Genomic DNA, 15,829 nt, shown 5'->3' with positions numbered 1-15,829 from the left:
TCCTCCACGCTCCATGGCTCCACGGTCGCCTGTCTTCAGTTCCAGGATTGCCGGTCTTCAGTTCCAGGGCCGCTGGTCTTCAGCTCAGCGGTCATCGGTCTTCAGCTATGCCCTTCTTCCGGATGTTCCTGGAAGAAGAAAGAAGAGGTCACCGCTTGGAAGATGACTTCACCGCATGGGACAGGACCTTCGCCGCCAGACTTCAGGAACGGTGAGTACCAACCTGGGGGTTAGACTTAGGTTGTTTTTTTTTTTATTTTTTGGGGGGGTTATTTAGATTAGGGTGGGCATTTTGTAAAAGAGCTAAATGCCCTTTTAAGGGCAATGGTTAGTTTAGGTTTTTTAGTATTGGGTATTTTATTTTGGGGGGTTTGGTGGGTGGGGGGTTTTACTGTTAGGGGGGACTTAGTGCATTTTTAATGTAAAAGAGCTGTTTATCTTGGGGCAATACCCTGCAAAAAGCCCTTTTTAAGGGCTACTGGTAGTTTATTCTTAGAGTAGGGGGCTTTTTTATTTTCATAGGGATTAGGTATAATTTTTTAAACTTTGGTAATTTGTTTTATTATGTTCTGTAATGTTAGCCTCTTTTTATTTTTTGTAATCTTAGCTTTTTTTATTTTTTGAAATTTTAGCTTAATTTAAATTTAGGTTTATTTTTAAAATTTTTGGGGGTTAGACAGTTTTTTTTATTTATTTTTTTTAGATTAGGGATGGGCAGCAAAAGAGCCGAATGCCCTTTTAAGGGCAATGCCCATACAAATGCCCTTTTCAGGTACTTTTCGTTTTTTTAGTGTTTATTTATTTTGGGGGGTTTAGTGGGTGGTGGGTTATACTGTTAGGGGGGACTTCGAATTTTTGTTAACTGCAAAAGAGCTGTTTAACTTAGGGCAATGGCCTACAAAAAGCACTTTGGTAGTTTAGCATTAGATAAGGGGGTGTTTTTATTTTGGGGGGGGGGAGCTTTTTTATTTTCATAGGGATTAGGTTTAATTTTTTATAATTTGTTTATTTTTTTCTGTAGTTATTTTTTTTTTATTTTTTATATTAACAACACATAGAAAGTCTGGCAATCTCTTGTAAGCACACAGCTAGACTAAAAGAAAAATTAAAGACCTCAAGATCTCCTCCCTGGGTCCCTAACTTGCAGCCACACAAGCATACCTTCAACCAAACAAACTGAGATACAAACAAAGGTGACACAGGCATCCCCCAATTAAAGATAAAAAAAACAACTTTATAATTATCCAATATAGATAGATAGATTGATAGATAAATACCCATTCTTTTATTGTAGAACATTGGAATGTAAAATATTTACTCTACATACATATGTATTTTACATGAACAGTATCAGATATATACAGTATATATATATATATATATATATATATATATATATATTGTATATAATAATAAAAAGTTAATCAATTTCAATGTAAAGAACATAGGAATATAAAATGTTTTAATGCGGTCCGGTTAGCGCACATGAAAACTTAGTAATCTTAAGGTGCGTTATTGAAATATTACATATAAAATATTAAAATAAATTAATAAAAATGATTAAACATACTTTAAAAGTAGAAGAGAACTAAATTAAATCAAATCTACACACAATTGATGATGGATCCATAGAATGTGTAAAAGATAAACCCATATTATTGGAATTCAGATATGTAACAAATGGAGAAGTAGATATAGAGTCCCCGTCCCACATAAAAATAAGATCATCAATGTAGCGACCATAGAAACCCAGGTTCGCAATATAAGCGGAACTATAAATCTATTTCGGCTCAAACAGCTTCATGTAGAGGTTGGCAAAACTTGGAATGAACTTGGTTCCCATGGCCATACCCGAGACTTAAAGTAAAAGTAATCTAGAAAAATAAAATAGTAATGTGTTAAAATAAATTAATTGTGATAAAAAAACTAGGCTCTTGAGAAGACATACAGTATATGTATCTGGATAAAAAAATATTGCACAGCTGCTATCCACATATCATAGGGAATACACACATTGCAACTTATGCACTCTATCTACATTGCTAGGATAGAAAATTAGTTAGTGAAGAAGAGGATAATTATTTGTGTTGTAACTGTGAAGAGGTAGAATAATAGCGTAGGATGGGGAAGCGGTTGGAGATGCGCATTGTGACCCTCCGTCTAGCCTTATGGTAGATAGTAATGATTCTGTTATATCTTCCTTAACAGCTGAAGATCTGGGTACCAAAGTAGCACAACATATAGATCTAGAGAGCAGTTGTATCCATACAGATATTGGTAAATACAGAAAAGTGCCATAGTTGTTAATTCAGGGAAAATAATTATTGTAGTACTGACAAGGACAAATACTGTTAAAAAAATTAAGAATGTTGCTATGTGCATAAGGTTATTTTAGGAATTAATTTACCTTAGACTTAAGACAAAAGCCTTCAACCTAGCTTTCCAAAATGCAGCAAATTTTGTTCAGGGAATCTTATCACCCAACTCAGTAACAAATTAATTTCACTTGCCTAACAGTTGCCCTCATCTATCTCCTCACTAATATCATTCTCACCTTTGCAGTCCCCACCTCCTGTTTCCCATCCTCCTACCCACCTAGATTGTAAGTTCCCATGGGAATAGGGCCCTCAATTCCCCCTGTATTTGTCTGTAAAATGTGTTTTATTGTATTGTTTCTCCGTTGTACTTTTATCTTTGTACCCATGGGCAGCGCTGCGGAATCTTTTGGTGCTTTATAAATAAAGAATAATAATAAATTACCTAAACCAGCTATTTGATTTTTATTAACCTTTGCAGGTTACAGAATTTGTGTTTTGGCCTCTCTAGGGAGGGTGGGACAAGCCCAATTTTTTCACATAATAAAAAGGCCTTTAATGTCTTGTTAAGATCCATAACCATAACACTGGTTGTCGTGGTTTGTAAAACAATATAGCTATACCAAGGGCTGAGTAAATATCACTGCAAGTTGACAGTAAGGAAAAAAAGGAGAGAAAAGGTTATTTGTTCACTTAATGTTAAAGATAATGGAAAGGTCAGGACTTGTGCAGGACTAGTAGATTAGTGGAAATTTCCAGTCCTGGCTACAGCATCGATAACAACATGTGCCTCCCCAAGAAAACGAAAGTTTTTGCTTATATTTCAGTGCTCAAAGTGCATAATAACAATATACACAATCTAAATTACATGGACATAAAACATAATACTAGACATAAAGCCACAACTGAAAAACCTTTGGTGGCCATGTGTACAGTGCAATCCTTTTATATAAAAAAGGAACATTATATGACAAGAAATAATATTAATTAAACTGTATTTACAAAAATTATTTTGCCCCTAAAGCACAAATGATAAAAGTAATTGTCTACATAAATGCAAGATAATAATCAAATTACATTAAATGCATATGTGTGTAGCAAGATCACGGAGGCTCCCTATAACAACCACTACTCATAAAATATTTTTTTTCCAGGATGATTTTAATATGGATAATATGAATAATATTTATAAATGCCATTGTCAAGGACAACATTTTGGGTCAGGCACGCTATTTTACTCTTTCACTCATGGTCAAACACCACCAGAAGTAAAATTTGAATGCGTGTGAGTTAGCGTGCTTATTAAAAGTTGAAAGTAAATTGTTTGCGTGCAAGCAAAACTTGGCACGTGCTAATTTCAGGACTTTGGATATCTCGACCGCTCTAACTTCTACTCCCCATAGACTTCAATGGAGAGTGCACAATGGAAAAACCCTTACACTTTTCACTTGCGCACTAACCTTTAAAGACCAATTGTGCTAACCTGGGGGTAGTTATGAATATTTTACATTCCAATGTTCTCCACTTAGAAGAATATTTTTAAATAGATATATATATATATAGTTTTATAAGTGTAACCCAAATATAATGAGTAATAAGATAATCTTACTTCTTTTACATCTCTAAGTTAACCTTTGCTCAATAGCATACAGTATATTGATTGTACTATCAAGTAAAATCCATTACTTAATCAGTTACTAAGTAAACACAAAAATGGGCACAAGAGTTTTTTATCTTGTTGATAGATAACTGGAAGCAAAATATCTCATAACCAGATAGCAAACAAGGAGGTCTAGCATTTTACTGATGTAAGTATATGTTTATAGATAGTGAACAAATGAATAGCAGTTAGCTAGAACAGAATGCAATACTAAATCCATCTGCTGTGTGTGTGCCCAAAATGTGTATCCATTTAATCTCTAGCCAATGTAGTTGTAAATGTATAGAAACAGAGATTTTGACAGCAGATAAGAGCCATAGGCCCAGCAAGTCTTCCCGATATTTCCTAAAAGTATAAACTTATCTAGTTTGTAGGATACCCTTATGCTTGTCACAGGCATTCTTAAAGTCCCCCACAGTGTTTGTCTTTACCACCTCTTGTGGAAGTTTATTCAATGAACCATCACCCTTTCTGTAAAGAAGTGCTTCCTCAAATAACTCCTGAATCTACTACGCTTCAGCTTGAGATCATGACCCCTTGTTCTGGAATTTTTCTTTTTATGTAAAATACCTACAGCCTCAGTTTTACTAAGACCTTTAAAGGGACATCAAACACTAAATAAATGCTAGATAGAGTGATGCATTCAAAGAAAAGATTAGTCTGAGAATAACATGTGTTTTTAAAGTTTCATGAGCTGTTTAAATATTGACAAAAGAAGCGTAAAGTTTTAGTGTCTATAAGCCAGACAGGTAGCTCATTGTGCTAATGCACTTTTACAGAGATCTGTGGCAACCCAAGGGTTGCAGGTTCAATCCCGGCAAGGCCCACTCAGCCTTTCATCCTCCTGAGGTCGGTAAAATGAGTACCATTAAGTTGGGTAATAATATTACCTGTTATCAGTGCCGCGAGTCAATTAAGTTCGAGGTTGTGGGCTATACAAGTATCCAATTATAAAACAATGGGAACTGTCATGTTGTAACTTAGGTTACCTTCACTGTTGTGGCCAATTAGAGACAGTTATAAATAGGTCACTAGAGTGTGCAGCCAATGGCTGTGTGGAATATATCAGTGTTCTGTACTTCCATTTCTAACAGGAACTGAAAAGCTCACAATTTCAGAATGGAATTACAGGTAAAGGGGAATAATTAAAGTATATTGCAGACTTGTTTTATATATGTGATTTATCATTTTATATTACCATCTCAAAGTGTTTAACGTCCCTTTAATACACTTGAAAGTTGCTATCATATCACTTCTTTCCCTTCTCTCCTCTTAGATATACATATTTAGCTCATTGAGCCTCTCCTGGTATGTATTGGACTAGCCCTGTATAAGGGTGGTACGTGATCAATGACCAGGAAGCTTCTGTTTTACATTAATTTCTTTTCTGAAAAATTTCCCTAGCAGTATAGAAAAAGCAGTTTTAATCCCCCTCTCCGTCCCTGTTTTTATGTGTTGTACCAACGTATATCACCAGGGGATTTGTTGGTGGAATACAAATAAAGATATGCCTTAAAGTTGTATAAACAGCATTGCACTGATTTAAAGGGATAGCCTAGTCAAAATTAAACTTTCATGATTCAGATAGAGCATGCAATTTTAAGCAATTTTCTAATTTACTCCTATTATCAATTTTTCTTTTTTCTCTTGGTATCTTTATTTGAATGTAAGCATAGGAGCCTGCACATTTTTGGTTCAGCACCTGGGTAGTGCTTGCTGATTGGTGGCTACATTTAGAAACCAATCAGAAAGTTCTACCCAGGTTGCGAGTGAGTTCATGTTTAAAACAGAATTTAAAAGCAACAATATTTATTTTAAAAAAATAAATACAATTTCTAGCAACATTTATATAAACTGGGTACCGACAGACAGATGCCAGCACCTAAGATAGCAGAGGTCATTGGGAGGGTTAGAGAGCTGTTTGGAAGGGATCAGGAAGGTGGGAATGTAAGGGGTGATCCCACACTGCAGAAAATAAAATAAAAAGACCTAAATCTTCATACTCGCAGACTGTCTGCCAGTACCTAAGATGGAGGTGAGGAGTTTGGGTAGGGGGAGAGAGCTGTTTAGGATTGATCAGGAAGGGAAAAGGGAGGTGGGTGGCGTCAGTTGGGAGGGAAATACCTATATTATAATACTATTACCCTTACCAGTCAACTAATTAACCCCATTCACTGACGGGAATAAAAGAAGTGTGGTACGTAGCTGCAATTATCGGCCTTCTAATTATCAAAAAACAATGGCAAAGCCATGCATGTCTGCTATTTCTGAATATAGGGGATCCCAGAGAAGCTTTTACAACTATTTGTGTTATGACTGCATTAGCAGTATGTAAATAATTTCAGTGAGAAACACTAATTTTGTGAAAAATTTAATGATTTTTTAATACGATCGCATTTGGCAGCGAAATTGTAGTATGAAATATACCAAAATGGGTCTAGATCAATACCTTGGGTTGTCTACTAAAACAAAAATATATAGTTTTGATAGGTAAATAAAAAAATAAAAAAACAAGGCTTTTGATAGCAAAATTGCTAAAAATTCTCCGGTATTTTGGGCAAGTTTTTCTATGAAATTCCCAGTTCTTAAGGGGTTAAAAATAATTTGCATTTCTTTACCCAGAATCCTCTGCACCTATGGAAGCACTTTTTGCTAATGTTTTCTCACCATTGCATCCATGAACAGGATATTAGAGTTTAGGTACTCCTTCTTTGTACTCTTTTTCTTCATCTGTAGTCGAGGATACAGAACTGTTTACTGGATCTAAAAGGGACAGTAAACACCAAAAATTTTATTGTTTAAAAATATAGATAATCCCTTTATTTATAATTCCCCAGTTTTGCTAAACCAACACTGCTATATTAATATATTTTTTTACCTTGTATCTAAGCTTCTGCAGACTGCCTCCTTATCTCAGATATTTTGACAGACTTGCATTTCAGGCAATTAGTGTTCATTCTTTAATAACGCCACTGGGGTGAGCACACTGTTATCTATATGGCACACTTGAACAAACAGTACATGTTATAAGTTATTTACAGCCAGACGCAGAGTCTTAGAAATCAGCCTATAAGCCTACATATCTTTTGCCTTTAACACAATTTACCAAGAGAAAAAAGCAAATTTGATGATAAAAGTAAACTGGATAATTGTCTAAAATTAGAAGCCCTATCTGAATTATTAAAGTTTAATTTGGACTTTACTGTCCCTTTAACTCCCTTTAACTCCACTGTATTCCACAACAAACTACATGTTGAGTGATAGCATGCTGTTTATAAAGATTAAACTTATGCATACACTTACAAATTAGTGTAAAGCTGTACACATATTCACTGTTGCCTAAAAACATTGCTATTTTTTTAGGTTTGACCCCATAAGAGTGGTGCAGCAGTTGCGCGCATGTGGTGTTCTGGAAACAATAAGAATCAGTGCTCAAAGCTACCCTTCCAGGTCTGTAATAACAGTTTTGTTTTTCAATATCAAGCACTGTTTTGGTTGTGTTTGTGTAAAACTATTTATCTATTAACAGGTGGACATACATTGAGTTCTATGGCCGTTACAGCATCCTTATGACCCAACAAGAATTGTCATTAAATGATAAGAAACATATTTGCAAAGTTGTGCTCCAGAGGCTGATCCAGGTAAGTTAATCTCATATAGAGGATACATAAAATCCATATAAACAAGTCAGAAAACCTTATACAGCAGCCTGCTTCATACACTGTTCTGTCTGCAGTGTTGTTTGGTTGTTTATATTTAAAGGGCCATGATACCCACATTTTTTCTTTCATGATTTAGAAAGAGAATTCATTTTGAAACATCTTTCTAATTTACTTCTATTATCTAATTTGTTTTATTCTCTTGATATTCTTTGCTGAAAAGCATATCTAGATATGCTCAGTAGCTGCTGATTGGTTGCTGCACATAGAAGCCTCATGTGATTGGCTCACCCATGTGCATTGCTTTTTCTTCAAATAAGGATATCTAAAAAATGAAGCAAAATAAATAATAGAAGTAAATTGTAATGTTGTTTAAATGTGTATGTTCTATCTGAATCCTGAAAGAAAGATTTTGGGTTTAGTGGCCCTTTAAGGGCCAGTGTACTGTAAAACAGTGTTTCCCTTAATGTTTTTCCAATGACTTGTTATACCAGTTGCAGAGTATAAAACGTATGGTAAATTTATTTTTTAGGGTTACTTTTTAATATGAGATCACTGGGTTTGGTCTTTGAAACCTCAACCTATTAAAATGGGTTGAGCTTGCAGGGAAATAAGATCTTATTATTTTATTACTCTTTGTACACACACTTGATTCTTTTTATTATCTCTGTCTGTATAACAAATACTTAGGGCTCGATAATCTAAACCATGCCAGATCAAACCTAGTTTTTCTCGCTGATTTTTGCAGAGGCTGCCCTGGTGGAATGATCGTAAAAAAGGGGCAGTCCCTGCGATTGGCGAGATGAAATTAGCTGAAATCAACTAGATGGCTTTTTTGTTAAGGCAACATCTGCAGAAAACCTCCATTATAATAATATGTCTGCTGTTCTCAGAGATTTGTATTTATTTATTTTACTATATCAAAATAACAAGAGTATTGCATTGAGCAATGATACTTTTTTATTGGACTAACTATACATTTATAAGTTGACAAGCTTTCAGAAGAGTTCCTTCATTTATCAAGTCTAAAGCAATACTGACCAATTCAATGGAATTTACAGATTATATCTTAAAACACAGAATAGCTAAGAAGACAGAAAGTGCAGGGAGTGGAGGAGGTGTTGTAAAATCATGAGGGGGGCTTAGGTAACAGGCAGACAGTGTCCAGTGTAGGAGAACAGACAGGGGAAATATATAGCTTTACATAGAGAATATAGTGACATAAAGTTATATGTCAACATTGAATCAATATCTATAAATATGTGAAATTGTATATACGGGGGAATTCAAAAGTTAAAAAAAGACAAAAGTGTGGACATATGCTTACCTGTGTACCTATGTATAAAGAATGTGGAATATACAATGTAATTGACTAAATGAAAGTACATTACAAAAAAGTTTGATAATGTGTTAGGGATCCAGAGTCCACATTTAGTCCAGAATTAAACAGGTTGAAGTGCATTATCATTTTCATTTAAAAGGTTTTTCTTTCCATGGTGTTTTTGAAGTTGCCTCTGAGAATTTTGATTTTAAGGTTTTGGATGGAGTGGTCAGGTTGGGTGAAATGGTAACCAACAGGGGTGCAGTATTTTGTTTCACAGTGGTTTTTGATTGAGTGTCTGTGTAAGTTCATCCGAAGGTGCAGTTTTTGGCTTGTTTCTCCAATATAGCATCCCATTTCACATGCAGTGCAATGTATCATGTATACCACATTTGCAGTTATAAATGAATATGCCCCTTTAATGTTATAAGATTTATTATTGTGATTTGCTGTGCTGCTTTCACAAACGTGTTGACACAGTTTGCAGAGAGCTTTATAGCAGCACTTGGTTCCATTCTGAGTGTTCTTTTTCTCAAAGGGTAGCTTCCTATGTACCAGTTTCTGCTTTAGGTTAGGTGGTTGTCTGTATGCCAGGATCGGGGGTTTTGGAAAGATTTTTTTGAGCGTGGAATCCTCTAAGAGTAGTGGCTGTAAGTCTTTTATGATTTTTCATATCGCTTCCACAGCAGGGTTGTATTTGACTACTAGTGGGATAAGTGATATGTTTTTCTTCTCCCTGTATTGTAGTAAGTGTTCACGTGGAGTATTGAGGGCAGAGTTAATTTTTTTATTTATAATCCTTGTTTTGTAACCTTTTTCTCTGAATGATTGGGACAGTCTTATTATGTGTTTGTCACAGTCCTTGGTATTTGAGCAAATTCTGTGGTATCTGGTAGCCTGACTGTAGATTATGGATTTTTTAATGTGATTGGGGTAGGAGCTGGAGCTGTGGAGGTAGCTGCATCTATCTGTTGGTTTCCTGTATACAGATGAGTGCAGTTTGCCATTTGTGATGGATATTGTTGTATCCAGGAAGCTGACACAGTCTCTAGAAAAGTTCATTTTAAGCTTGATTGATGCATGAAATAGATTAAATGATTTATAAAAATGTTCAAGGTTTTTATCTCCTTTTGTACATATGATGAAAATATCATCTATGTAGCGAAAGTATTTGAAGGGTTTGTGAGGGTGAGTGGCAAGGAATCTCTGTTCTAAGTCAGCCATGAAGAGGTTTGTGTACTGTGGTGCCATTTTGGTGCCCATGGCTGTTCCCATGGTTTGTAAGTAGATGGAGTGGTTGAAGATGAAATAATTGTGAGTAAGTATAAATTCTGTAAGTTTACTGACTGTAGAAGCACTATATGTCTGGTTAGAGCTGTCAGAGGAAAGAAAGTTTAAGCAGGCATCAATACCATCTTTATGTGGAATATTGCTGTACAGGGATTCCACATCCATTGTCACAAGTATAGTATCCTCTGGCAATTCTGTTATCTGGCTGATTTTGTTAAGAAAATCAGTGGTGTCTTTTATAAACCTAGTGGTGTTAATAACGAAAGGCTTAAGAATATTCTACACTAGGCCCGATATTTGCTCAGTCAGAGTGTCCATGCCTGTTATTATTGGTCTTCCTGGGTTCCCTGGTTTGAGGATTTTTGGGAGCATGTAAAATGTACCTATGCTAGGGTTAGAGGGCACCAGTTTGTCCAGTTTATGTGTTGCGTGTGTTTAGGGAATGTGTTAATTAGTTTTCTAAGTTGCAAAGTGTATTCCTGGGTGGAATTATTTTACTAGTAATTTGTTTTAAATCCTTTTTTGTGGCCAGAATTACCACTCTTAAACCAAACATGGTTGGCACATGAAGGCTTTTGATATTAGCTAAAAAGGTTATTAAGCGTTTAAAGTCTGTAGACCTTACACAATAAATTTCAGTTTTTGAACAATTTAGGTTGTACATGTATTTTATTAGACCCTCTTGCAGTTTCCTGCTTGCTAGTCTGTTGTTTCTGATCTCTGTTGTACAGGCTTGTGAACTTAAACAACTGGAATGACTGATCCAGCATGAGAAATAGTCCGTTTTAGTCAAATGCGGGGGTAGCTGCACCATTGTTGATGTTAGATGTTACAAAACAAAACTGAATAGGTGAGCTTGTTGGTAGGCAGGGAATTAGATAGGTGGATGGATAGTACAGAATACAACTATACAGCTCACATTTTAAAGGGACACAAAACCCAAATTTTTTCTTTCATGATTCAGATAGAGCATGCAATTTTAAGCAACTTTATAATGAACTCCTATTACAATTTTTCTTCATTCTCTTGGTATCTTTATTTGAAACAGCAGGAATGTAAGCATAGGAGCAAGCCCAATTTTGGTTCAGCACCCTGTGTAGTGCTTGCTGATTGGTTGTTACATTAAGCCACCAATCAGCAGGCACTACCCAGGTGTTACATTAGAAAGTTGCTTAAAATCGTATGCTCTATCTAAATAATTGAAGAAAAAAAAATTGGGTTTTGTGTCCCTTTAAGTCTTGCCTTGGGCACATGAAACCTTTACACTGGTCCTGGAACCAAACCATATCAAACTCTAATGATTAAAAACCCCTGTAGCAAGGGGGCGTGTCCGAATGGCGTACCTGACAGGACGCATTTTCTGCGAGCTCTCCTCTTAATTCCACCGATTATTGAGCTCAAACAGCACATTCCTCTACATTAACCATCAAACAATAGCCACATAACAGTCTGTGGTTATATGTCAGCTTACAGTTGCTGTATTTATGAAACCGGAGCCACAGATCAGAAGCATAAGGCCTAAGGCGGCGGCCCACTACTAGGTAGCGACCCCCCCCCCCCTGACTCACCAGGTTACCAGTGCTGACAACTGATACCTGTCTTACTGAGCTTCTTACAACACCAGACAGTATGATCTACTATTGTCACCCCAGCAGCCTAACAAAGCTATAACCTTTAATACATCTGCCAGAAGACTATTCCAAGATGGCGACCGAGTGGGAGAGCGATCTAGAGCAGATCTTAGATAAACGTTTTGCAAAGTTAGAGAAACTGCTAATCAAACTCTACCAAAGATCTCTGCCCAGAGACTTCATAGAGAAATTTTAACTGTTATCAGAGCACTTACCTATAAAAGAACCTGAGCAGGACCTTTTAAATGGGGACAGGAAGATAAAGCAGGTTACAGAGAAAACCCCTTGCTTCCCATATGCTCTCATGGCTAAATCAGAGGTACATGAATCAACCAAAGATCTTTAAGATGACCAGCGCGACCATAACTCAATGCTGCTTACAGGGACATGCAATTATCTGGAGCCCGCAGTCTCACATGCTTGCATGCCACCCGTTCTAGTGCAACATAGTCTAACAAGGTCAACATTAGCTATGGTGGAAAATCCCCCTAAAACCATAACACAGGGCTTGAAGAGAACAGTGTGACCACCCTTGATGGAAATCCTCCTTACAGAAAATGATGGGGATACAACTACATGCAGTAGACTAAAGGCACCTGGGCTTTCATCTGGGAATCTACTGGATGAAACACTCCTTATAAATGACTCACAAATTGCTAGATTCTGGCGCACACAGTACTTACCTGATCTTTACATCTTTTATCCTGCTGGTCTGCCCAGTATCTATACGGTGCCCACAAATTTCAATCTCTCTCTCACGACCAACTCACATATGCCTCTGACCTGCATACGAAATGACACACAGAGGATTGAGAGGACCGGAGAAGGTTAGAGACTGAGCACTAGTTTACCTTCTTACTCCATATATTACATACCATATCAGGACTCTCCGGTTTTGATTATGTATATACCCTATTCTCGCTGTGGAGATTGTACCTTTGTTAATGTAAAGGTTGATTTCATTATCACAGTTTATTTGATAACCCACACCTTTATATACATTATACACTAAATATTCCCCTTTTTGTTTTTATGTGGGATCGTCGGTTGTTATTATGTCCCTACTGCATTCACTATATTATAGCTCATAGGTATTATCACAAGATGGGCTTCCTTACAGTAAAAAAAAAAATTCACAGGGCAGCTAGCGGCCAGAGCTGTCATCATATCACCCTTAATCTGTGAGATTGCCCACTTCTCCATATCCGGATTTACTTAGACCTGAGCAAATCATCCCAGCAATTAACAGCAAATCTATGGGAATTGTATTCTTATATATTCTTAACGATCTCCCATAATTTGTTTTTAATCCAGTTCAATTCAGAATATGGCCACTAGAGGGCCAGTCTAGCATTGTAGGTTTTTCCTGATAACAAGCCAACTTTCCTCTGAGGTGAGGTAACTTATCATAGTGTCCTAATCCCTTTATCAGTGTCCTTATCTCTTTATACCTACCATTATATTTTCACTGTTTACAAGACTTAAAGGGACAGTATACACTCATTTTCATATAACTGCATGTAATAGACACTACTATAAAGAATAAGATGCACAGATACTGATATAAAAATCCACTATAAAACGGTTTAAAAACTTACTTAGAAGCTCTCAGTTTAGCTCTGTTGAAAAGGTAGCTGGAAAGCCCACTGCAAGTGGGAAATAAGACCCTCCCCCCTCTTTTGCATATGAAAAGACCCTTTACACAAACAGGAGCAAGCTGTAATAGGTAGCTGACAGTATTCTCATAAAACTTTGGGGCTTGGTTAGGAGTCTGAAAATCAGAGCAATGTTATTTAAAAATAAGCAAAACTATACATTTAAATTTAAAAAAAACTTTATTGGCTATATAAATAGGTCATCTACAAAACATTTATGCAAAGAAAAAATGAGTGTATAATGTCCCTTTAACATTGTTATAGAGGTATTTTTTGCATGGTATTGCCATATCTAGATTGTGTATACAGTCCTGGCTGTTGCATTAATATCTCCTAGGTTGCTTCATATCTATATGTCTCATGCTTAAATTACAACCCCTTGACAAGTATAGTACCCACAATTCAGAGACCTAAGAGTGGCCTAGTTAACTTGGAAGGGGGGGGGGGGGGAGGAGGGCTAATATATTGTATGTATATTTTAGTTTTTATAGATATGACATGAATATCTGACATGTATAGTGTTTCAAATTGTTCTTTTATTTCTGTATCTGTCATTCTGAGCCCTCTAATAAAAAGATTATTTAAAAAAAAAACCCTGTAGCAAATGTTCTTTTATCACAAAGTACCTTTTCCTTTTAGTTTCTGAGAGAAATGTAATTCCTCAAGGGGTTTAAGAAATACAACTATTACTAATTAAAGTGACATTAAACTGCTGTGTACAACTACAGTAGCTGGTTAGTGAAGTTCTGTCTCTTCCTCCTGGGCATTCCCATCATGGAATTTAAGTATTCTTCTACCTGACAGAAGCATTGTGCATTCACTGATCAGTGGTATTGTTGTCGTCTTGTCAGGCCATATCAAGCGTGTAGCGTGCACAATGCAAGGCAGGAGCTCTACATTTTAGCAGTGGCTGATTCTGGAGCAGAGGCGGAGCTACCATTGGTGCAGCAGGTGTACTGGAGGTGGTCCATAGCAGCCTGTCTATACAATGGGAGTGTGCAGAATGTGTACAATCCTAATGCAGGGGAGCCATTTATTAGTACAGTTTGCAGGTCTGTCTGTCCTCAAAATCTTTGTACAGAGCAGCATGTATATTAATACTATTACTTACTCCTGAGTCACCTATGGGGGGCCCGAAAACACTTGCACTAGGGCCCTCTGATTAGGTTGGCTACTGTTCCTGAGGACTTTTTATATTTGTTATGTAGCTTTTAAACAGTATAAAAACTGCAAAATGTAAAACCTCTGCTTTCTATTGTGTGAGTTAATCCAAAGGATATAACTGTTAGACAGATGTTAGTGTCACTGATCTGTGAAAGCGCACTGCTTCTGTCACAGAATGCAACAAGATGCGTTACCAAGATGGTGGCACACAGTATAAAGATGCAGAGCTTTACCAAATGGCTTCTGGAATGGGTTAAAGGTACAGTAAAGTAAAAATGAAACTTTCATGATTCAGACAGATCATGTAATTTTAAACAACTTTCACATTTACTTCTATTATAGAATTAGCTTTCTTTGCTTGGTATCCTCTATTGAAAAGCATACCTAGGTAGGCTCAGAAGTAGCAATGCACTACATGTCCCTTTAAAATTTGAGAATGGCTTTAAAGAGAGCTTCAGGTTCAAAAGGTAATACAATAGAATGGTGAGTGTTAACCATAATATTGTACTTGTACCCAGCAGTTAAATGTCCCTTTACATACTTAAAGTTATTGTAAAGTTTTAAGATGTACTACACGTATATAAAATCATTAATACGAACAGGGGCACTTTAAGCTATGACTTTTTTTAAGGATGCTTCCTTAGTAAAATATTTACAAATTAGAGATGGTAAACATTACACCATTCCTCCGCCCGCATCTAATACTTTATTTAGTGGAGCAATTACAAATTCGGCTTCATACTGGGCATGCAGCTATTGGATGAAGCCAGATTCATCATCGATAGATTCATAAAGGAAACTCTACACCTTTCTATGCAGCCCATTCCCTGAAGCTAACTTGTCTCTCTATTTTTGAATCTCTTCATCCATTTCGCAGTTAACTAGTTTTTGTTAGGGTAAAACGCTCTTTTCAGCATTCCATAGGCTTTCAGAAAATGCCTTTACTTTGCAGAAATTCCCAGAATAGTATAAAGACTCATCATGAAAAGCAAAAAGGCATTATTTTAGAAACAATTACTATGGTTTGCATTCCAATTTCTCAATTTGTGCTGTCTGTTATTAGCTATCTATCTATCTATCAATCAATCTATTTATCTATCATCTATCTATCCACCACCCTTGGATGTTTCCACA

General features: G+C 36.3%; 1 protein-coding gene and 1 long non-coding RNA gene across 2 annotated transcripts in view; one reads left to right on the top strand and one right to left on the bottom strand.

The window, feature by feature from the left end:
- MYO5C (myosin VC) overlaps positions 1 to 15,829 on the top strand; it is a 315,165-nt gene that overhangs the window by 116,816 nt on the left and 182,520 nt on the right. Inside the window, exons 17-18 of the mRNA XM_053717482.1 lie at positions 7,339 to 7,425; positions 7,505 to 7,616. Coding sequence (XP_053573457.1) covers positions 7,339 to 7,425; positions 7,505 to 7,616 — 199 coding nt within the window. The remainder of the gene's footprint in view (positions 1 to 7,338; positions 7,426 to 7,504; positions 7,617 to 15,829) is intronic.
- LOC128663253 (uncharacterized) overlaps positions 1 to 15,829 on the bottom strand; it is an 87,527-nt gene that overhangs the window by 44,582 nt on the left and 27,116 nt on the right. The window lies entirely within an intron of this gene.

This window comes from Bombina bombina, chromosome 6 (genome assembly GCF_027579735.1).
Source record: "Bombina bombina isolate aBomBom1 chromosome 6, aBomBom1.pri, whole genome shotgun sequence".
NCBI classification, from domain to species: domain Eukaryota; kingdom Metazoa; phylum Chordata; class Amphibia; order Anura; family Bombinatoridae; genus Bombina; species Bombina bombina.
Note: the sequence above shows the minus strand (reverse complement) of the source record. Positions and strands in the feature narration are given on the sequence as shown.